Genomic DNA, 24116 nt, shown 5'->3' on the forward strand with positions numbered 1-24116 from the left:
GCTCATTGAAAGCTCTTATTATTTCCAGGGCCCTTTGCGTAAATCATGCAAGGAGCACCTGACGGCGGCCGCTTTGTGCTTCGCAAAATGGCCCCAATTGTGCTCACTGAAATATTCAGAGGTTTAGAAATATGCCTGTAACCAGTTGCCCCCCCCCCCCCCAGCATGCTCATGCGAGGTTTCCTGTGCCGAGCCTCGGTAACAAGGTGCCTTGTTATTGGCCACCAATAAGGTCTAAATCAGCTGATGGGAGGCGGATTGCTGCGGAAATACCGACTGGTTTGAGTCGTTGCTTCTCTTGTGCCGTTCCGTTTTTATTGCACGTGAACTGATTTATAGACTTATTTGTTTCAATGGAGGAAACAAATTATAAAATAACTATTCTCGCTTGGGACTGAAATTAGGCAGTGGTCATACTGTCTCACTAAGACAGTGGGACACTCCGTCAATTAAGCCGAAACACCTAACATCGCTGCTCAGTGAGTTTTTTTGGGGGGTTTTTGCGCAATGTCGTGAAGGGGAAGCAAAGATCTAATAAATCTATCCGAATGACGGAAAAAAAAAAGTTGTATCTAGCTTTTTTGTGATGTATGATGAAGATACTAGCAAGACGTACAGTAAACAGTCCTTTCACGTAAAAGACCCCAAACCCACTATTTTGGGTTTTGGCAAATAAGAATCACAAATTGTACTGCAGTCAGAAAACTCTGCAATTTAATGTAAGTATTTAGTCTAGACCAGGGGTGTCAAACTCATTTTGGTTTAGGGGGCGCATACAGATTAATCTGATCTCACGAGGGCCACACGAGTAAACTCATTGCAAGATTAAATAGAACTAATAAAAGTGGACTTGTTGATTTTTATATTAAGTTAATTTCACTTTTACACAATGTATTATAAATAACCTCAGCGTTTTGAAGAAAAGTATGTGCAATTTCAACAATACTTTTACTCAGTTAAACATTTACTTAAGTGCATTATGCATAAGAACTGATCACAGTGATTATACAATGTTGAAAAACATTTATTCACATTTTTTGGAACTTAAAAACGCTGTCCTGCTTGACAAGATACATCAAACAGATAAAAATTAAGAAATGATTTAAAATCAATTTTCCACATCTGAAGCTCAGCGCTACCATTTGCTGATTAAAACACAGCGCCCCTCATGGACAATATAGGAACTGCAGATTTTCAATTAAACGAAGATTTCTTTTCAATAATTGTTTTATCATTCTCTTCCTTTTATCTCCTCTTCCTTTCACCTTTTCTTTCTTCCTTTCCTCTCCTACTTTCCCATTGTAGTGTTCATATCATTTGAGATATTCCCCGCATGAATCATAATAAAACTATTCACATTCATAAATCAAGTGGAGCACTATGGCAAAAGCAGTACTGCTCCACTTGTGAAAGTCAAATCTGATGAGCTCTTTTTGGCATTAAGACAACAATTCCTATTGCCACATTGCCAGACAGGACACTGAAGAAAAAATAAATAAAATCATTGTTGAATAATGATAATGCATTTAGCCACCGGGCCGGACTAAATTGTTTGCCGGGCCGGAACCAGGCTTTTTCAGCGTTATTTGTCTAATTTGCCCTGCTGGCACCTGTGTTTTGGACCAACATGCTCCGAGACAATTCTTTTCTGCTAATAAACACAAACGTTTATAAATTTGAACTTAAGTTTGAGTAAGGTGCAACCGTCCTTTGTTAGCGGACGCCCTTTAAGACAGACTGATCCGAATTAGCTTCAAGCAAAAGAAAAGCACATCCCTTTGCTGCTGGATATTTGATAATTGCTAATAATAGAAAAAGACAGCTGCCTTTTCATTGATCTGTCTTCACCGCCCTATTTCTGAGCTCTGCTTTTTACCCCCCCTCCTCGTGTCATGTTGAACTACCAGCGGGTCGACAGACAGCTTTTGCCTATTTTCTGTAATTAACTATTGCTTTGTAAATCCGTTAGATGACTGGTCTGAGCGACGAAAGGCGCTCCGTGATCTGCAGTTTCCTAGATCACCTGTAATGTGGTTATTTCTTTATTACCGTCCTCCTAATTCTTCCTCCTTCCTGTCCTGTGCGCCGCTCTCCCTGCTGCAGGAAGCTGACCGCTCTCCTCCTCGTCACGCCTCGTCATGTAGTCGCACAGCCCTCGTTCCGTCCCGTTTCCCTACAGGTGTCCTGCTGTCTGCGCCGCCGTCGCTGTGGCGTTTTTTGCGCGCGCTCACCCGCTTCCCTCCCAGTGACCTTTCAACCGCTCGTCTCCCGCAAGATAAGCGGAGGATTATTTGCGAGTCTGCGTTCGCGTTCATTAGCCCCCCTTTTTGGTTGGAGGCCTCACACGGGAAATCCAGCACAGCCAATTGAGAGCCGCGTCAGCAAACGATTGCCTCTCAGTACAAATGCAGGTCTTCTGTGAAGGCTGGTTGGAGAGCGTGCAGATGAGCTGCCACCACCAAGACGGCCAGGTTTACTCATGAGGAGCTGCAGAGATCCTCAACTCAGGTGGAAGAATCTCAGGGTTTCCGCGGGTCATTAAAAGTCATTAAATTATTCTTATTTGTTTTTTAAATTAAGGCCTTAAATGGCATTAAAATTCATTAAAAGTGATTATCAGTGGCATTTAAAATGACTTAATTTTTTTTTCTAAAAAAATATGTTCATAAAAACAGTTTCGTCAGATATATTATGTCAGATATAACCGATTCCGCGTGTTTGCGCGGCACCAAACACGCTGAACTGCTTCCGGTTGATCTTAAAGCCGTATGTTTTTACAATGTTCGGAAAATAAATTCGAAGCTAGAGAATGAGGAAAATCCAAAGTTCCACAAAAGTAGGTGGAAAACCAATTTAAGGGCCATATAATATATATATATATTATATATCATATTATCATGTCTCTAATTAAGATATATATATATAGATATGTATATGTATATCCATATAGAATATATCTATATCTATATATTATTCTATCTCTCATCTCTCTCTCTCTCTCTTGCTGTCTCTCTCTCTCTCTCTCTATCTCTATCTCCTATATCTTCTCTCTCTCTCTCTTCTCTTTGTCTCTGTTTGTCTTCTTCTGGGTCTATATATATCTCTCTGTATCTGTGTATATCTCTCTCTCTCTGTATCTGTGTCTATATATATATATATCTGTCTCTGTGTCTATATCTATATATATGTATCTGTGTCTCTCTCTCTCTCTCTCTATCCTCTCTATCTCTCTATGTGTCTTCTATGTCCTCTCTCTCTGTATGTATGTCTGTATGTGTATATATCTCTGTGTATATGTATCTCTGTATCTCTGTGTATGTCTCTATATATATATATATATGTATATATGTGTATGTATCTCTTATATCTATATCTATATCTATATGTGTATCTCTCTCTCTCTCTCTCTCTCTATATCTCTATATGTATATATGTGTGTATCTATCTATCTCTATCTATATATATATATATGTATGTATGTATATATATATATATATATATATATATATATATATATATATATATATATATATATATATATATATTCCACTCTTCACACTTGGAAGAGTGGCGTTGATGGAAGATGGGAGGACAGGACAAAAAAACCTGGTAGAAATCAAACTACATTAATCAGCTAGAACGGCTCAGTCAAACTCCAGCTGGGGGGGGGGGGGGGCTGTTTTCAGCTCAATGCGTGTTACAAGTTACACATTTCTGTAGAAAAATGTAAAAAAACTAACAAAAAAACCCAATAATTTATCATGTTGAAGTTTGTGCTTGTGATTTATTAAAACCCGAAGAAGTTTAAAGCGCCCGCGGGACAGTGGTGAAAGCGAGGTGTCCAGGCCGCCGTGTCCTTCACAGCCTCAGGGAGGGACAGGGAGGGACAGGACCGCCGTGCTGTTGAGTCTGGATGGAAAAGCCACGAAGCCGGATCTCTGACTCATCAGTTCTGTGACGCTCCGGTTTCACCGCCGCCCATGTGACCGCCGGGCAGCATGTCATCAGCTGGGTGGAAGGGGAAAGAGGGAAGGGGGCAATGCATCATTATTACCTCTTTTATTTTATTTCTTTTATTGTTTCCCAAGCAATAACATTAACAGAAGCGTTCAGCGCTGAGTTATTTTCCACTCCAGCAAACTGAGGAATTGGACTGAAATAGAGCTGGTGGATGGAGAGTTGCAGGAAAGCACGCAGGTGAGGGATGAAGAGAAGCCAGGGGGAGGGCGAGAGAAAGGTGCTTAAGTGGAGGAGGAGGAGGAGGAGGAGGAGGAGGAGGAGGGATGCTGGGATGGTGGATGAGTTTAGAGGACGGATGCTGAGAGGAGGTGGAGGAGAGGAGGGAGGGAGGGAGGTTGCAGGTGTAGCTCTCTGGTTTCCCGGGGGGGGGTGGGGATGTTTAAATGCGGTGATAGAACGCAGACAAGGACACTGCTGATCTCCAGTATGCGGCTGCGCAGCACTTCCTGCTTTCTGCCCTTTGCCTGCTTTCCTTTAGACCCCTGTCCCCCTGGCCGGCTCCGCTGATCAGCTTGTGTTTTGTGTCCAACTTAAATGCCGCGGCGCTCTCCGTGGGGGTGGGGGGGGGGGGCGCTCTGAACGTGTGTGACGTTTTACAGCCGGGGGGGCGCGAAATTGGGGAAACACCTTTTTGTGAGATCAGTATTCACGGGACGCCGCTGTAGGTGCAGAAATCTGCTCCCATAAGTCTGCAGCTCTCTTCCAATAAACAGCTGGGACTCGGAGCAGCCTGCGTTCCTCATTGGACGCTGCCGTTCGGGGGGGGGGGGCGGGCCCCCGGCCACAGGCTGGTAGGGCAGGAAAAAGGGGGCTGGCTTTAGGGGGCGTGTGGAGGGGGGTGGACGCTGGCTGGAAGTGTTACAGCCAAATAGTTTGAGTAGACACTCTTTTGCTTCCCGCCCGCCTCGCCTCGCCTCGCTTCGCTCTGCGGCTGAGAGGGAGACGCGCTGAGAGAGAAATCCCCCCGTCTAGGCATGGACCTCTGGGCTCGCGAGGAATGACAACGGGCTCACATGCTCTTCAACTCCACTCGCCGGAGCCGACGGGTGCCTGCTGCGCTCGGGACCAGGACAGGAAGCAGCTGAGCTCCAGGGGACGCGTGATCTGAGGTGGGAATGACTTGTCATGCAGTCTGGGATTTTATTTTTTTTTCTTTCCCCCGCGTCTCTTTTGTTCTTAAATAGATTTTTCTAGGAGTTTTTGCTGCAGTGTGCTGCATACCAGCCAGGGTGTGGGGAGGGGACCGGAGGGGATGTTTTTATCTGTGTGCGAGAGAGAGAGAGAGAGAGAGAGAGAGAGAGGGTGTGAGACGGGGGAAACCAGGAACATAGCAAGAGAGGGAGGAACGCAGTCCCCAGAATGGACTTTCTCTTTCCGCTCCTGGGGGAAAAGGCATTATCACAGCAGTTGACTCTCCCCCCGCCTCAGTCCAAATGTCAGGAGCTAATTTTTGCCACATGAGCTGCACTTTTTCCTTTTCTCTTTTTTTTTTTCCCCCCCTCCTCTCCTCCAAGTGCGGCTCACGTGGCAGTGGGGAAAGCGTGTCATTTCCAGTGCAAAACTTTTCCTCGCCAAGAGCTTCGGACCCATCTGGAACCTCACAGACCCAAACTGATTTTAGATTCCCTCCGTCCAAATAAAAGAGCCGAGCTCGGAGCGGTTCAGGGACTGGACGTCGCCTTCCTGCATGGGGAAAAAGGCCGGAGCGGCGGCCTTTCGGACTGCGACCGAGGGGGAAGTGGGTGTTTTTCTAAAATGGAACGGCGGTCCCGGCCCTTCCTGTTGAAAACACAACGGCCCCACCTCCAGATTAAATCTCACTTCAGCTTTTCTGTTCAGACGACCGGAGGAAGGCTTTCTTAAACGGTTCGAGTTCAAGGGCTCCTCGTCAATTAGGCCGACGTACACGTCAGCCGAGCCAAAAAAAAACGTAAAGCTGAGTGTTATTTGTCCAGCTTTTGTCATTAATTAGCTCGGAGAAGCCGGATAATCATCATATTTATCCGAGCGGCGCGATCCGTCTCCGGCAGACGACTGCACTATAATTAGACGATGACTTGCCTTAACCGGAGAGCCGACGAGATCGCTTCAGGAAAAACAACTCTATTAACCGAGTGCAGGCGGTCAAAATTAGCTGCACCTTTTCTATTAAAGCGCATTTTACAACTCTTTGATACAGAACAGGGCCGCCCTGCGCCAGGGGATAGAAAGGAAATGGGTCACCCTGGTTTAGCTAAGGCTATTATGGTATGGGGCTCACCTTCCTGCTGACTCGGGGAAAACGCTCGTAGCTTAGCGCTGGTACAGACTCTGCTGATCTCACTCACCCATCATTACACCTAATGGTACCTGATAGAAACGAACCCAAGGAGTCTTAGCTGAGGCCAAAGACATTTCGTAAGCGGCGGCGCTTTGGACTGAGGTTGAACCCATTTTCCATTTCGAGCAGGAAACTAAATATTACGTTTCCTCTCTATATTTAGCCGCCTCTCTCTCTCTCTCTCTCTCTCTCTCTCTCTCCATGGAAAAACATTGTCCACTTCTTCCTCTCGGTCATGCAAATGACCGAACGGCTACGCTTTGCCAGCATGAAACGGTAATAAATGGAAATTCAGGAGCCCTTGCTCGTGATCTTTATCTTCTCTTGGCCGTTTTTGGAACGTTTTCAGACTGAAGCAGGTAGCCTCGTCGTTCCTGCTGCCCAGATACGGGCCGGCCCAGATAGAGCGCCCTGACCGGATAGCGGGCTAATAGAGGTCAAGCCAATGACTTTCACCAGAGACACCCTCCGGGGTCCCGCGGACTCTCGTTCAATTAAACCGAGCGGCCAAGATAATGCCCCCGGCAGCTGGCCTTGGTAAGCGTCGGTAATCCACAGGGTCCGGCGCTGCGACGCCTTTCCTCACGTCTCTGCCCGGCCGCGGCGGGTCATCCCGTCTGGGCACTTTGGCACAGGCCAGAGCGCGCCGTCCCTTCGCGTTGGCCCGCTTATTTCTGACGGACGAAGCGATACTCATTCACGTTTTATCCGCAATTAAAAGAACCCTCTTTGGTACTGTAGATAGGTTATCCCATCAGCTGCCATTCTTTTTGTTTGTCTTTTTATACGCCTTACCCATAAACGAGGCGGACATTTTCTCATTGAGACTAGAAATCCGTCCTTTCATCAAATCCACAGGCTTTCCTACCACCAGAAACTGTCTAAAGTTAACTTCAACGTCCTTTCTAACATACCGTAGATGCCCTCAGTATGCCAACAAATATGCGCTCATGTCCCTGCACGCGTCTCTTTATCTCGCCACCGACCCTCATGAGGGGCCTTTACATCTCCAGCCCTAGCCGTTTGTTTTGAATATCTTTTCTTTGCTGTAAAGAACAAAAGGAGCGCAGTGGCGTTTACAGGCCAGCTTTGCACCATCACCTCGGCTTCGCCACTTAACAGGCGACTGGCGCCGCCGCTGCTTCACATGCTGACAAATTAGGTTAACTGGATGGCGGACGTCTTATGGCTTCTAAAAATAAGAAGGGATTAATTGCTAAAGGTCAGATCTGACAAGAATCTTACCTGACTGTCTCTTTCTGCGGCGATTGGTTCTCTCCCTAAGGAGGGGGGGTGAAATTAGATCCCGCTTTAGAGAGCAGAGCCCCGGCGTCGGTTTGATCGGGCAAAGGAAGCTTCTGATCTCATTTCACACGATCAGCACTAAAGTGGGACGATATGATTGGCTGAGACGACGGTTTGTAGCCGCGCTTGGTTCGGTTCTGAAGAGGACGCCGCTGTTTGACCCGGAGAGCCCTCGGACCATTTGGATGCAGCCTGGCGCCTCTTCTCATCATCCAGACGGAGGACAACGAGGCGATGCGACACAAGCGCTGCCCTGAAAATGTTAGAACATTTCGATCTTCTTCGGGAGCATATTTGTCGGGAGTTGCACAAGATTTGGGAGGCTTTTATACATGAGAACAAGTCTTAGCTCGTTGCTTTTTGATAATGTAAGAAGTTGGCCATCATGCCCGATGTTTGGGCCAAGCCTTCGTTTTTTTCCATTCATACGTTTTCGTTTTTTTATAGATGGAATAGCAAAAGAAGGTTTTTACAACCCTCCTCCCTCTCCTCCTTCAGTGCGGGGTCCCCCCCCTCCGCCCCCCTCCACCCCCTCAGCCCACAGTTTCCAGCAAAACACTCCCAGATGTCCCCAGAAACGAGCTCCCTGCTCAGTAGCTCACTAACAGATTCCCAAGCGAAAGGTCACTTCCTCAGATTGTTACTTGGACGGCGTTCGGGGGGCGAGGAGGCGCGCTCGTGCCGACGTCCCCCCCGCATGAACCCAACGAGCCGGCCCCCCTAATACGGACGGAGAGAGAGAGAGAGGCGGGTGACTGTCGGGTGACACTGGCCGGCGTCATAATCATGTCTGGCGGGGGCATATGCATCTGTCTCGGTCTCTCTCTGGCTGCTGGACGGCTGCCCAGAATAGTGCTGCGCTGCACTTTTCTATCGGTGGCCTCCGTGCGTGGCTACCCGGGCCAGACCCCACCCCCGACCCCCACGACTTTTCTATCGCCACTCGAACCGTTTGTCCGCCGTCTTGGTGCCCAAAGGATTTTTTTTTCCATTTCCTGTTTTCTTTGGGCTGTAGTGGACACTTTATGGGACTCCCGTTCTCTGCAAAGCCAAGTAGCAATGAACCGAGGAGTTTTGACTCAAGTAGCTTTTGAACAACGTCCCGGCTGGCTTTTTTTTTTTTTTTTTTTTATGCGGCAAAAGTTTTAAAACGTTTTAACTTTTCTTGATTTGTCACCGTCCTACTGCAGAATACAATGTATTTTATTAGAATTTGACCTGTTACATCAGTGCTTCTAAAATAGCGGGGCGCGCTCCCTAGGGGGCGCAACAACAGCTTTGCCCTTCTTCTTTTTTTTTTGGTCCAGAAAATTCAGGCCTTCTTAATCATTGTAAATTTGACAACAGCACCCCCTGCTGTTTGGTCTGTACGTGCGGTACGATGAATACTATTAATAAACTCCTAAAAAAAAAAAGTACAAAACGTAATGTAACTGAAGTTTGTCTTTAATATTAATGGCTAAATGTTGTTTTTTGCCACATGAGGTTCATAGCTGGTTAAAAGTTGACTGCAGGTACGAGTCGGGCTAAAAGCCGTTTTAGATTGTTGGTAATGGTAGAAAGTTAAAAATGCGTGGCAATGGTGAAACATTCCCGTCGTTAGAAACCGTTGTTATACGTTATAAGTCAACCCATTCATGTCCTGTAGAGTTTAAAAGGGATTCTGGGTAACATTAAAACAGAAAACGACAACGAGTTGCATTCGTGATCCGTTTTGTTTGGATTGGAAAACATTTGGGAACCACTTTTATTAGACCAACACAAAATACCGCAGAACTGTGAAGCAAGAACAAAAAGATTCACGGTTTGTAAAACGAATAAAAAAAAGCCTAGACAGCCATCTTTGTACAATAACTTTCAGAGCTGGTTGGATGAAATGCCTCTTTGTCATCCCTTGTTCTCATTGCTTTTTCCTCTCTTGTGTTTCAGCTCCTGGACAGAAAGTGCCTTTTGAGACAACGTCCCTACTTGAAGATTTCGTCCGAAGAGCTCCAGATATCCCTCTTGAGTCCTGGATTGGCCCTCGTCTGCTCGCTTTGTGCGAATAAAACCTCGAGTCAAAGCCGCCGCCTGCTTCGCCGCTGGCCGGGGCGCCAAAGCTTAACGGCGCTGCGGAGCTCAGAGCTGCAAACTTTGCGTTGTCCTAATATGTGCCATTGTACCTTAAAATAGGGCATCCCGACACGCCAGCCCCCCGCAAAAAGACATCATTACTCACAGGAGGGACGTTTTAAGGACGCGGGGTGCAACCAGGCATGCCCCCCTCTGCCTCGCCAGAGGACTGCAGTTGAGATTTACTGATTGATGATCCAGCCGGTTGACTGACAAACTCCACAGCAACACAATTGTGCGTTCCCATGCTCAGGTCACGGAGACTTTGCCACCAGATTTCCCCTCGTGTTTCTGTTTTCTCGCCCGCGAGGACGGCGCACCTTTGTCCCTGAGGCGGCGTGTTTTTAGCTACATGTCCCATCAGTCTTAGCTGTTTCATTTTATTTCCTGTTTTTTTTTTTTAACTGGGACACTTTGAAACCTCTCCTCTCAGGATAGCCTCCCCCCCACTCCCCTCCTCGCCCGGCCCCGCAGCCATCGCCCTTCGACATGGCTCTAAACATAGCCTCCATACGGGACACAAAATGGCTGACCCTGGAAGTGTGCCGGCAGTTTCAGAGGGGGACGTGTTCGCGCAGTGACGAGGAATGCAAATTTGCCCACCCACCCAAAAGCTGCCAGGTGGAGAACGGCAGAGTGATCGCCTGCTTTGACTCGCTAAAGGTACGTACGCGCGCGCTCGCCTCTTTCCCTGCGCAGACCTGTCAGGAATGAGATGCACTTACACTTTTATGGTTTCCCGTCTGCTCAGATTAGCATGTGTGTCAGGTCCCCCCCTCCTCACCCCCCACTGTACTCAGTTAGCAGACTACCCTGACCTATAGAGCTAAAGGCCAGAGAGGTCTGTTGACACACGCGCTGCCACCAGCGACGACTCCCGCTGTATTTTCTCCCGCACCGGAGCGTCTTCCATGCCTCGGCCGCGATCTGCGCTCCCAGGCTAACATCTGATCGCCTCGAGTCGTTCCAGGGCTTCTATTCTGGGGTCCGTCTCAGATGTCACACTGTTTACAACCCCCAAAAAAAACTTATAAATAATAGCAGCAAAGGCTGTTTGGCGATTTTAAGTCGCCGTCAGTCTTTCTGCTCCTTATTCATATCGACAGGTCCAACATTGATAGTTTCTCTTTCTCTCACTTTCTCTTCTATTATTTGAATGCCTCCCTAAATTATAACGAGGCTTTAGTCGTGCCACATGCCGCATCGAGGAGCCACCTATTATTTTGTGCCCTCTCTGTGCTGCAGATGTGACAGTGATAAATAGCAGAAGAAACTAGAGCAGAACACAAGAACACTGAGGCGTTTTTATCTGGTGTATCTGCAGATTACACATGAGAAAAACAAAAGGAAAATGCTCTAATTACAGGCGAAAAATGTATAAAAACCCTTTAGAAAACTGTACATGGAAAGTTTGTGAATGTGAATAGAATTTCAGTATCCCACATTAAGAAAAAAGCATTTGAATCGATGGTATTCTGCTTTTAGCGACGATTCTTTTAATCACAGTTCAAAATAGGAAAGACCGGAGAACCTGCCGCTCAGGTAAGGCAAATATCTGTTGATCTTCTTAAGTGATGAATTGGAAAATAGAAAATATTTGGCCCATATCTGCAGTCAGAGCACAGAGGCATTCTGGGAAAATGCCTTTTCTGTCCTACCATCACAAAAGTAAACATGTAGGGTCAGGTATATGCTGGTAATACTCTAAATATAGATTATATCTTTTTGGCAGCAGACATTCATTGTGGGTCTCCCGTGAAACACCTTAAATATGGTAATTTTTAGATGTATATTTTTCCCCCCACAAAATAAATGTGTTGAACTCTGGGATTTACTATTTTCTAATATTTTCAGTACAGCAGTTAAAGCAGAATTTATCTTTAGGCCTTTCCTACTTCCTAGGGGTGCCAAAAAGTGCAGAGACGGCTGTATTTCTCTAACTTTATTGTGATTGTAACGCGCCACAATGTGTTTAAAAATCTCTCTTTATCAGAGGTGGCGCATGGTCAGTCATTTTTTTTTTTTTTTTTTTGACACCATTTAAAAAACAAGCTGCTTTTTCGGCGCTACCAGCTGCCCTCTTGGCTGAGACTTCCCCACAGTGAGGCTCATTCACGTCTAATGCCTGCAGTCATGGCGGGGTGACGTCCCTTTGCCGCGCTGCCAGCGTGCGAGCTGTTTTGTTGCCGTAGCCTAACGAGCCCACATCTGACTCGAATCGGGGGCCGATGTGTCACCGCACCAAGCAGGTCTTAGCCTAAATGGAGAGATGGAGATGGAGGAGGGGAGAAGGAAAGAAGAAGAAATTATTGCTCTCCCTAAAGAGCTTTTTTTAAATAATAACCTTTTTTCCTTCTTATTTCTCTCTTATAAAACAGATCATATGTGATGCATTTACTGATCCTGCTTGCTGCATTGGATTTTCTCGCTCTCTGGAGTGCTACTGTGTTCATCATTAAAAAAAAAAGCCTCCTCCTCTTTTGTACTCTAACTCTAAAACAACAGGATTCTCTGTTATTTTACCTCCAACTTGTCCCCCCAGTCACAAAAGGTCTCCTCTAGACAGCTGAGAGAGTGAAATCTTTATTATGCGTTAGGAAACTTGTTTTTTTTTTTTTTTTTTTTTCCTCCACGCGGGGCTGATTTTCACCCCATTACGCCCGTATCGTCTTCCTGGGTCCTCTCATCCGATAGCGCCACCGTAGCGAGCGAGCTCGCGCGCTGCCAGCCGTAACTCGGCCGCAGATTACCGGGGGCCCCTTTTAAAGAACAAGGGATGAAAGGTAACTCTCAAGAACGTCTAAAAGGTGTTACTCTTGTCTCAGGACGACAGCAAAGCACGCCAAGTGAATGGAGTGTTTGTTGTTCTCTGGCTTAATTTGCTAAAAACTCTCTCCTGTGACCACAAAGGCTCTTTGTTTAACACTCCCACTGGTTTTTTTTGTTTTTCTCAACCAGCACATTGCCAAAACGCAGGAATGATCCTCTCGCATGGATATACGTTGGGTATACATTATATGTAAAAGTTGAAAAGCCACTTATTGACTTGTTAAGCTTGGCAAAGGATTTCCATTTGGTATATATCACTAGATTTCAGGTGGTCTAGTGCAGTCATCAGACTATCATCTGAGACAAGAAGAGAGAGGTCGGGTTCGAGTGCCTTAACGGTCTTTTGGGAAAGTTCATGTCTCCGCTTTGCATTTTCCGTTAGCTTGCTTTGCATTCTGGCTTTACCAAACCCCCATCCCCCTTTTCAACAACAGATTAAACTAGCAGTGGTAAGGTAATCTTTCCTGTGTAGCAACGCCTCTTGGGTTCTCTTCCCACTCGGCCACGAGACCCGGTGTGTTGCCATTTTTGTCCGGTGTCGTTAGTAGTGCGAGTATTTTTGGAGCTCCATACACATTTGAGCCCTTTAGATCGTATGCAAGTCCAACATGTTAAGACACGCGTGCGAGGAGGCATTGAAATATCCTTTAATTCCCCTAAAAACTTCATTTTTAGGGGAATTTATGCGATCAGAGCCACAAAAAGTAGTGCGTTATTGCGAAGTGGAAGGGAAATGGTAGATGGTTTTACATTTGCTACCACCTGAATAAAATATAGTATCACATTGCCTTCAGAAGCCACTTTATTAGAAAAGACAGTTCACCTGTGTTGTCATTTAATCTTATTATGAAACCAGGGGTTCTGCAGCATTAGTGACCGAACGGCATCGTGAAGTCCAAGGAACACAGCAGACGTGGAAAACGGTAAAGCAGAGGAAGAAGCTTTTCACATTTAACACAGAGGACTGCTCATCCTTTGTACCAGGACACCATCAGCCCACCGAACCTGGCAGGTCAGGGAAGGAGAACGTTAATCAGAGCAGGCAGCCTAGAAGCTCTTCATGGTAACTCTGGGGGAGCTACAGAGATTCACAGTTCAGGTGGAAGAATCCGTTGACAGGACAGTTATTGATCGTTTACTCCACAAGCTGAGGTTTGTTGAAGAGTGGTGAGCAGGAAGCCTTTGTTAAAAAACAAAACAAAATAAGCCATGTGCAAAAAAAAGTGGACTCTGCACTTCACAGCTGCCTTAGAGAAGCATGGTGGAGGCAGCATCATGCGGGGATCCTTTTACCTGACTCTGCCAGATGGATTTGCTTCGTATATCCATCTGGAAACCTTCCGTTGAAGTAATTTTGGGAAGGGGCGAAAATACTGGTTAGCTGATTGGCCTATGTTGGTGATAGACGGGCCAAATAAACCAATCAGATCAACGAAGCATATGACGTACTCGTCAACATGCGACGAAGAAAACACAACCACAAGCCAAGCTACTCTTGCTGCTGCAGGTAAAGGCTCGTTAGCTCAGCAAAGAAATACTCTGTAATTCCGATAAAACTTGCTCGATAGCCCTGCTAACGCTAGTTTCATCAGCTGAAGCCGCCATGTTCTGTCGCGCTTCTCGTTGCGTCACACCTCAACCCGCCTCAAAGCCAACGCTGATTGGACGTTCGTTTGGTGAACGGCTCCAAATTTCCTTTAACGGAGAGTAGCCAGACTGATCTGCGAGTGAAACCTTGAAAGCTTGCGAGATCAGGATGGTCTCACGAGGCTAGGGATCCTTAGCTGTAGCTTGGATGATGAAGCTGATTGGAGCTGATGTGGAGATCGATGGCGCTAGGTGCTGGACAATTTGGGAAGAAAACGGGTTGGTTCTCACGTACTGGAATGGTCCAGTCGTAGACCGGATCTTAAAGCTTTTCAGGGTCGGTGGCGAGACTTGGAGACAGATGTTCAAGGCAAGGCAAGGCAAATTTATTTATGTAGCACAATTCAGTACAGAGACAATGCAAAGTGCTTTACATGATTAAGATATAGGAATAAAAGCAAGTAAGGATAGAATGTAGAAACAACAAAAAAAACATTTAAAAACAGTAAAACAGTTTAACTTGAACATTCAAAGGCAATTTTAAACAAATGTGTTTTTAATCTCGATTTAAAGGAACTCAGGCTTTCCGCACTTTTACAGTTTTCTGGAAGTTTGTTCCAGATCAGTGGACCATAGGAACTAAATACTGCTACTTGTCTGGTTCGTGTTCTAGGTATGCAGAGTAGGCTGGAGCCAGAAGACCTCAGTGGTCAGGAGGGTTGATACACTGATAACAAGTCTGTGATGTATTTAGGTGCTAAGCTATTCAGGGATTTATAGACTAACAGAAGTATTTTAAAGTCTATTCTCTGAGATACAGGGAGCCAGTGGAAGGACTTTAGAACTGGGGTGATGTGCTCTACTTTCTTAGTCTTAGTGAGGACGCGGGCAGCAGCGTTCTGGATCAGCTGCAGCTGTCTGATCCACTTTTTAGGCAGACCTGTGAAACCACCGCTGCAGTAATCAATTCTACTAAAAATAAACGCATGGATTAGTTTTTCCAGATCCTGCTGAAACATTAGTCCTAATGATTCATTGGTCCTGTTCTAGGACACGATCCGTCCGGTCTGTTTCATGATCTGGTAGAAACGTAGCGAAACTGAGCTGTAACTGCAGCAAGCGGTAATACAACAGATGATAATTGTCAGGTTTACGTTGTAACCTTGTAATACTTTCCCCACACTCCTTACGTGTGTTCCTTCGTGATGGCACACGACATTAAATGCTACCAATTGCAGAAAGGTTTGTGGTTTTGACACAAAGAGAACGTAACGATGAATGCTTGAGCAAAGCAAAGCAAACCGCGTTTGGTCCTTCAGCAAAGCCTGCATGGATGTTTTCTGACAGCCCTTTCCTCCAGGCTCTTCTGTACTTGTTGCGCGGTGACCATGGAAACCGTGACAGAGTGGTAGCTGTGGGCAGAGTGGAAGTGGGGGCTGCAGGAAATGAGCGAGGATACCTACCTTAATGGAGTAAATGCAATCACGCCGGTCATGTGGCGACATCCCATTGATTGTGCTGCAGATGTTAGCCTTTTGTTGACGATTATCTCTGCCCTCCTCCGATTCATCATGGGCTCAACGGACTCCTTTTGTCTTTTGTTTTTGTTTTTTTCCCATAACGTGTAATATTTTTGACAGCTTTCTACAATTAAAGCAGCGTTTTGATTAGAAATGGCATCTGGAAATATTTGTGGACGCTTGAGAATGTGTCACACCCTAGCAGGTTACCCCCGTAGTTGACTGATTGTCTTCTTCTCTTGTTTACTCTCATTGTGGGTGTCCTTGGGACAATAGTGGGTACTTTTTAGGTGGCAAGATCTGTGTAGTCCTCCTGGTTTGGCCCCCTACACGGCGAGGGCGTCTTAATCCAGACGCTGCTCTGAGAGAGCCAAGCTGTAAGGTTCTTTTTTTCTTCTGGGATGGCGTGGGATGGTTAAATAATGAAGCATGGGAGCCTAGAAAGAGAAAACATGTTATTATTCTAAACAGTGAGGGCTTTATGGCGGTTTAATATTTCTAAACTACTTGTCAAAAGCTGTTTATTCAAGCCATACCTGCCCACAAGCTGCAGATGGTAATCCAGATAAACTTGTCCAGGCAGAAATCCCTAAAGACAGCCGGTGCCAACTTTATCATACAATGACTCCTCTGACTGAACTTGACGAACGCCTCCCCTCCTCCGTCACCTCCTCATCCCTCATGTTCTTGGACCTCTGCGCCGCTCTGTTGAACATGAACTTTACGCCCATGACCTCAACCCCCACCCCCCACCCCCCACCCCACCCCTCCACCCCCTTTCTCCGCTCTTGTTTTAAAAAGATGGGCTCGCCTGCATTCCTCCATGTAATCCTCTCTAACGGGGGCCACACCCTGGGCAGAGCAAACATGTGGAGGGGGAATGCACGCAGCGCAGCAGTCGACCCGGCGTGCCCTCTTGGGTCAGTGGAGCACCGACTCGATCCTAATGCGAGGCTGCAGTGAACAGCGTCGGCTTTGATGAAGCCCCCCCCGTGGGACCCCCGACTCAGACAGTCTTCCTCTGGTGACATGGATGGGCCTTCAGTGTCTTTTTGCAGTTGACAAATTAGATTTGACGTGAATGATTACACGCAGTTAAAGCTGTGGTCGGTGATCCTGTTTCAGAAACACTTTTTTGCTACGCTGGGTGAAATGGTCCTTCTGTCCTGACAGTAGTAAATACAGTATGTATTGAGGTTAAAAGAATAGAGGTCTTTGGGAGCTGCAGGCCTGTAAAAAATCTGACCAATCCCTGCCGTTCGGACCGAAAGTCAGGGATTGGTCAGAGTCTTGTTCCTAATTTCATCCCCATCTGTCCCTCAAATTCTGGTGTTATCACGTCATCTATTGGTTTTCCCACATGCCATCAATCTGACGCGCTCACATAACGCCAGTGTGCGTGCAGTGTTTATGTATCCGGTTAGCTTAGCGGTTAGCTTAGTGGTAAGCTTAGCGGTTAGCTTAGCGGTTAGCTTAGCGGTTAGCTTAGCGGTTAGCTTTGGTGTCAGCCGTAGCTTTGCTGCTCACACCGTATACTTTGAAATTGGTTGGAAGAAGCAAACCTTGACCAGTTCACGAGAAGAAGAGTAGTAGAAAGAAATAAGACCAGAGTGGATTTGGGAGATTTTTTTTTGGAGGAGCAGAAGAGCAAGGTAAGACGGTCTTGCGTTATTCAAAAAGGAACTTTGGGAAATTTCCTGAAAAATCTGCGACTCTACCTTTTAAGCTCTTACTGTCAGGTCGGTTTTACCACATAATAGTTAATGGGTGCAATGAAACTTTGAAAACCTTTAGTGGTTTTCCACTTTTAGGTTTTCCTGTCAGATGTCCCGTTCCCTGCCTTCATCCTTTTTGAGGCTTTTAAAGTTTACAGGTGCACCTTAATGAATTTAATATCACAGCAAATGTTATTTGTTTCTGTAATTCAATTCAAAAAATGTAAATTATATGTTGTTATGCTTTTCTACACATGGGGTGATGTGTTTCTAATGTTGAGCCTACTGAAAAATATTCTCTCATACTGTAAATAAGCTGTACTCAATGCTTAATCAGGGCAGCTTTGGCATAATTTACTGCATGGAGGTGATCAGCCTGTGGTCAGGTGGGTGCAGTTCACCCACCATGTAACTTCCAGTTTTGAATTGAATTACTGATTAAAAAGATATATTGAATTTATTGAGATGCATCTTTATATTACAATTTGGCCAGTATTACATTCTTACTAATATGTTAGCCTTAAGGCTTTTTGCAGCCCACATTTCTTAATGTGGGCTGCAAAATGAAAAGTAAAGGCAGGGTTTTTTTTATTTATTTATGTGTATATTTGTCTATAGTGCAATAATATGTCTCAAGCCATTCTGCTGCACTGCTACCTGTGTTACACATCTTAAACTGAGATTTTGGTAGACGTCACTAAAACACTTAACTGTGTTTCTGATGCTAAATATTGTGAAGAGAATATAGATAGAGTAATCCCAGAATAAACTCCTCTCAGCATCATTACAATGGTCCCAACATTTTCACCTTTAGCAACTTAACCACTGAAAATATGCATCTGATTTTTGCATCAAGGTCAATCAGTCCATCCAACTGGCTAGATCGATTACTGGTATGCAGAATATAATATCACTTGAAGTACCCCGTCAAGTTTTCTGTCCTTGGTGATTGCGAAATTGTAGTCATTGATAGTGGGATATATAGTGTAGGTCTAATAAACACAAACTTGTTTACAAGTCGCTACATCCTTTACCTTTTGGCTAAAGCAAATTTATTTGGACTCAGTATAGATGCCAAACAAACAAAGCATTGAAGGTCTTATTTTTGGGGGCGTTTTGTGATGTAAATTACTGATTACAAAACCCAATTTAGACTATTTATTTATAATTCAGGATAGTCCCAGCCCAGATCTTTCAAACTTCATCCTGGTTTGTCCAGATGCCAAACGCTGCCTCGCATTAGGGTAAAAACCCAACCGTTGTTGCTGTTAAATGCCAGTAATGTCATGTACAACCTGGAAAATTAGACATCTATTTCAATATAGAAGTTGTTAGGAACCCTGGACAACTGTATCACATTGCTTTCTCCCACAATGGACCACATTTTCTGTGTTCTTCACCCTTTTAGCTGCCTGAAAGACAACAGATAGGCTGAGAACTGAAACACTGCCCATCTGCTGTACCAATGTCTCACCTGGTCTAAGTCCACCCACCACCTCTGAGTCATCCTCGTTTTCCATCACTCCCTCTGCTGCCCACAGTGCTGATAAAGTGCTCGATTCTCTGCCCCCCCCCTCTTCCCCTCCGCGTATAAAACGGCAGCTTAAATCAGTGCTGCAGAATCAATTCTTTCCTCGCATTTGATTTCAAAGCCAGCTGGACTCGAACTGCCTTACCGCTGCAGTAGCTGTTGCCGTCGCGAGCACCTCTGCAGCAAAGCTGAGAGGCAGATCTATCGCGAGTCAGGCTGGAGGCTTGCTGTGCTCTTGACCTTTAGTGGTGGTCTCATTAATTATTGATGCACCTTTTTGATCATCACTTAGAGACAGACTCAGGTTTTCTGAGAGAGAGAGAGGCATGTATTTGCTTGCCTATGCGGTGTTGTCTCATCTTACATCCTCTCAGATGCATGCATTGCTCAGAAAGTCAGCAGTGGCATTTATGGCGTCTACAAAGGCCACTGATGTTAGCGGCAATGCGTTAGCTTTGTTGCTACGTTGCTAATATGTCATTTAGTCTGATCCAATTTAAATATCTATATTTATACTTATATTGATTGCATCCCGCGGGCTTCCTTAATTACTTTCTTTTTAGAAAAGTGATCTAAGTCACAGCTAAACATGCTAACCGGTTTCCGTGCAGCAACTGTCAACATGAAAGCTCACCGAAACGGATGCACGCTCTCACCTTGGGAGCTCCAAACAGTGAGACAGACAGGCCCGGCTGTCTCCCAGGGGCCAACCTTTTATAATGAGACAGAGATCTTCTTAATTGGCCTCATCTAATGAGGCGACAAAAATGCAGAACTCTTCGGGGGACCCGCAGAACAATGGGTTTGCGGCACTTTCTTTGTCTAAACGACTGTTGGTCTGTGTCACAAACCAGGTCTGCCGTGACATCCCGGTCCCCTGCGATGACATGTGTTTGCTGAGATTAACAAAAAAAAAATTCTCATTGTCGCCGTAATAAATTCCTCTCTTTTAACCCATCTTGACCCGATTTAAATAGAAGTATGCCTGCTCACGTTTGAAGAGCGGGTTTGGAGAGATTTTTGGTTTAATACAGTAAATGTAGCGTATCTTTTCAGACTCGACAAGTCGCAGCGAGTGAAGTGAATTGTCTTTTTGTGACAATATATGATTGAATAATCTAAACTCATTAACCATGTTGTTATGAACCAGTACTAGAATTCACTGCAGTCATAACCACCAGCTAAAACACGCTTAATGACCATAATCAACCATGGTGTTCGTTGTGCAAGAAGTTTTTTTTGTATTAGTACAGGGTTCTAAAACTCTGGATACATATAGAAATTATTCCAGGCTTGGATACATCTGGAAAAAGAAAATGTAGCATAGAAAAACAAAACTGTATTTCATTTTTATGTATTCATTCTGAGGAAAACGTTCAGTAACTGCAAATGTGCAGGAACCATAAAATTTGGGCTGGGCGATGAATCAATTTTATCAATTAATTGAAAATCTAAGTTTATGAAGATCAAATTTTTGGAAAATCTGGATTTTTATTTCTCCAATGCACCTCTTGGACTTCCATTAAACAATACCACTCCCGAAAGGGGACACCAAGCAGTATTAAATATCCGTTTAAGAAAACATAGATTCAACATACTGTTTAAACCTAAGACAAGACTCTTTCATTTATTCATTTACTTCTTTTTTTTTTAGGTTAATTTAAAGTTACACACGTGACGTGAAGCCTGTTCTTAGATGTATGCTCAAAACTAGCAACATTGTGTTAAACCACTTGCAGCAAACAATTTGTGTTATATTGTCATTGTTTACAGCCATCTTGTTTTACAAGCTTGTTTCAAGGCTTGTATGTATATGCACTTTGAATTCAGCTCAACTCCCAGATGTGATGATTATAAAAGCAGTTTAAAAAAAAATACTTTTTGTAATTAGTTTTTATTAAAAGAAAAGAAAGGCAGACAAAACAAATCGACTGATCCGATTCGGTGTGATAAAATCTGAGATTTTATTTTGAAGGCGTGCCGCTCAGCCCCACCCGAAAGTAAGACTCTCAGTTTGTTGGCTAATTTGCGCAGCAATCTGTCAGTGAGTTGGTAAGCTGTTCATTTTACTGATTGACAAACTACTGAAGCTTGTTGCAAACGTTTGTCGCAAGACAGCATTGCCCTAAAAAAAAGTCACAGGTTTCAACCGGTTGAGTCTTTTTCGTATTCCTAGTAGAAATGCTCAATCATATTGCCTGTAGAGGTGATAAACTCAGGTGCTCCATTTTATTTGCCTCAATAGTCAGAGCTTGGAGGGATTTACAAAATTATGGAGTAAATTTTGTTCCATTATTGTTGCGAGCAAAGGCCACATTTTGTAAATGGAAATTAAAAAAAATGCAATCCAGAAATTAAACGTTGAAAACAACCTGTTAATCAAAAAAAAAGGTAAAAAAAAAAAAAGATTAGATTTTTCCAAAGATTTTTATATGTGTATATATATATATATATATATATATATATATATATATATATATATATATATATATATTTTTTATTTTTTTTTTCAAATATTTTATATTCTTAAATAAAATAATTTCTAATTTCTCTTTTTCAGATTGAGTTTTACGAGTCTCATTCTTTTCCATTTGCGTTTTACAGATCCTCTTCTCTTCTGGGGGCGGGCTTTAACCCCGGGGTGAGGAGCGAAGGCTCATTTCTATTGGTCTGCACGGACGTTAGCGACAACATTTTTATTGGTCAATGTGCGCGTCGAAGACGGTGTGATCTGTAAAACGCAATTTGAAACAAAGGCAATTCATAAAACTCTATCTGGAAAAAAATAAGCGTTTTAAATAAAATGTCAAAATATAAAATCTGTAAAAAGAATAAAATTAAAAAAAAATGTAAGCTGAGAAAAAAAACAAAGACACTCTCAAAACCGTTTTTATTTATTTTTTTTTTTGATTAAGAAGTTTTTCAATGTGTAATTTCTTCACTGCATTTTATTTCTAACTTTTATTTACAAAACGTGTTCTTTGCTCGCAACAATAATGGAACAAAATTCCCTCCATACAAAATCCGGCGTTTGGTGACCAGTCTATCCGCAACTTAAGACAATAACAATTATTTCAGTGGATTGTATTTATTAAAACATTTTAGGCAAGTTCTCACTAAAATTATGGCAGCCTACAAGAATTCCCGCCAGGTATTATGTTGTATCGCTTTTAAAAAAGCAAAAATGCATTCAGTCCTTTGTGGAACACTCACTTTAACAAGACAGATAGCAGGAATATGACGCGGCTGGAAAGCGAGATCGACACGCTAAGCTACAGCTGAACGTTGGGAGGTAAAACACACAATGAGTGTTTGACTGAGCGGCAAACCTTACTTTTACTCAACAAACCCTCCTCCTCGACGTGCTTCGTCTCACGAGGACCGTTTTCACCGTTCCCATGTGGGATTAGAGGCTCTTCGGCCCACAGGAGTTCGCTGAGGCCTCCGAGGCCTCATCATCTTCAGCCGACAAACAACACGCCCTTCCAGGAGGTGCTGAGGCTTACTCCCCTTTGGTTTCACGGCTCGCAATCAAACTGTCGTAGCATTTATGTCGTTACACCGTGAAAAAGCATTTTCCCTCTGTTTTTTTGATGTCTCAGATCGTCAGACGGGTTTTAATATCAGGCTAAGATACCGAACCTGCAATGTTTAAGGGGCAGAGGTCACGGTCCCATCAGTTCCTGCAAGTTGTCCAGCAACACCGCCGCCACCATGTTTGACTCTCAGCAGGAAGAAATGCTGCAAGTTTCATCTCACATGTTTTGCCCAGAAGTCCTGGAGATCCTAGAGGTTGTGAGATGGGCCTCTGTGTTCTGGTTTTAGCCTGAACGATGAACCGGAGCGCTCGTGTTTCTTGGATTCTCAGCGGAAACCGAGCGGCCCGTCAGATGCAGGGATAAGAATAACCGCAGCAGCTTGTTCAAAGACCTCTAACATGATTATTAGTGTGATTGTACATTTTTACACTAGAACTGGACTCTTAAATACTGTAAAAGAAGAGGAAAGTGCCAGCAACCAAAGCTTTAATCTGAAAACTAGCGAGTAAGCAGCCATGCAACGTTTCTGCTCCTTTCTGCTGAGTGTGTTAGAAGGAGGCTTTGATGAATAGATCTGCTCTCTCTCCTCCATCTCATTATCCTCTTTTATCTGTTGTATGGATTTACGCAAACTCCTCGACGCGCCTCGACGTGCTGCCGATACTGTCAGCCGGGACTAAAGGTGTGGCCCCCGGACCTCTTGCTTCACGCGTTTCTCCTGCGCAGCATCAGTAGTCGCCGCTGACTTGTGGCTCCGTCTCAGCGCCGCTCATCAGAGAACGTTTGAAATCGGTCTGCAAATGCAAAACCAGGGAGTCGACGTCAGGTCGCTGTCGGCCGCGTTCCTTCTGGGTGGACGTGGCACAGTTCTCTCCAAAGTGGGCCATCGGCGTCCCCTGACCTATTTTTGTGAACTCTTTCACCAGTGAGGCTAGTGGCGAGCAGGCAGCAGCCTTTACTTTAAGCGCACGGATACAGACAAATTTGCTGGCACCCGGGATAAAGACGCGTAAATAACAAATGTGCCAAGGTCTAGATTGAACTACTGCGACGTTTGTTCGCTTTTTTGTGTTTCTGAAAAGGGGCCGCCATTTAATACTGAGGGTCCATCACCTGGCGGCGTCCCTCTACGCGCCGCCTGCCCGTGTGTCCAGATTAAATGGGCTCCAGAGGGTCGGTTTCATGTCTCAGCAGGTCACAGATGATCAGATTAACTGGAGCCGGGCGCCAGCGTCCGGCTGGATTAGCAGGTGCCTCACAATGGGGCCATTGCAGCCGCAGTTCTTTACCTCGCTTCTCTCTCTCTCAAACAAAACCCACTGTGCCTAAATTATTTTGCATTTATTATTGATTTGCATCTAGATAAAATCACCTTTTGATGAGATTCTTCCTCTAACGACAGACGGACAACATATCTCAACTGCAGCGCCTCGTGCAAATGTTCTTCACAGTGGAGTCCAATCTTTTCACGGGCGGAACGATTGTTAAAGTCGGCATTATGAGTCCAAAATAGGGCTGAACAATTAATCGCATTTTCAATATATGATTTTAAAAAAACACAATTTCCAAATCGCAGAGGTCAGCAATTTTTGGCTATGTAACAATTAGTGAATCAGATGCTTCCTTTAGGTTTCGGTA

At 44.6% G+C, this 24116-nt stretch overlaps 1 protein-coding gene across 20 annotated transcripts in view; it reads left to right on the forward strand.

Moving 5' to 3' along the window:
• The window catches only part of mbnl2 (muscleblind-like splicing regulator 2), a 61363-nt gene that overhangs the window by 1778 nt on the left and 35469 nt on the right, over positions 1–24116 (forward strand). For 19 of the 20 annotated variants that reach the window (XM_012857267.3, XM_012857272.3, XM_012857274.3 and 16 more), the window contains exons 1-2: positions 4584–5129; positions 9575–10420. In XM_012857267.3, the coding sequence (XP_012712721.1) occupies positions 10247–10420 (174 nt within the window). In that variant the 5' untranslated portion in view covers positions 4584–5129; positions 9575–10246. Of the gene's footprint in view, positions 1–4583; positions 5130–9574; positions 10421–24116 lie in introns of those variants that run through there. The other variant, XM_021313355.2, reaches the window with a different exon arrangement.

Source organism: Fundulus heteroclitus, chromosome 24 (genome assembly GCF_011125445.2).
Source record: "Fundulus heteroclitus isolate FHET01 chromosome 24, MU-UCD_Fhet_4.1, whole genome shotgun sequence".
Taxonomy (NCBI): Eukaryota; Metazoa; Chordata; class Actinopteri; order Cyprinodontiformes; family Fundulidae; genus Fundulus; species Fundulus heteroclitus.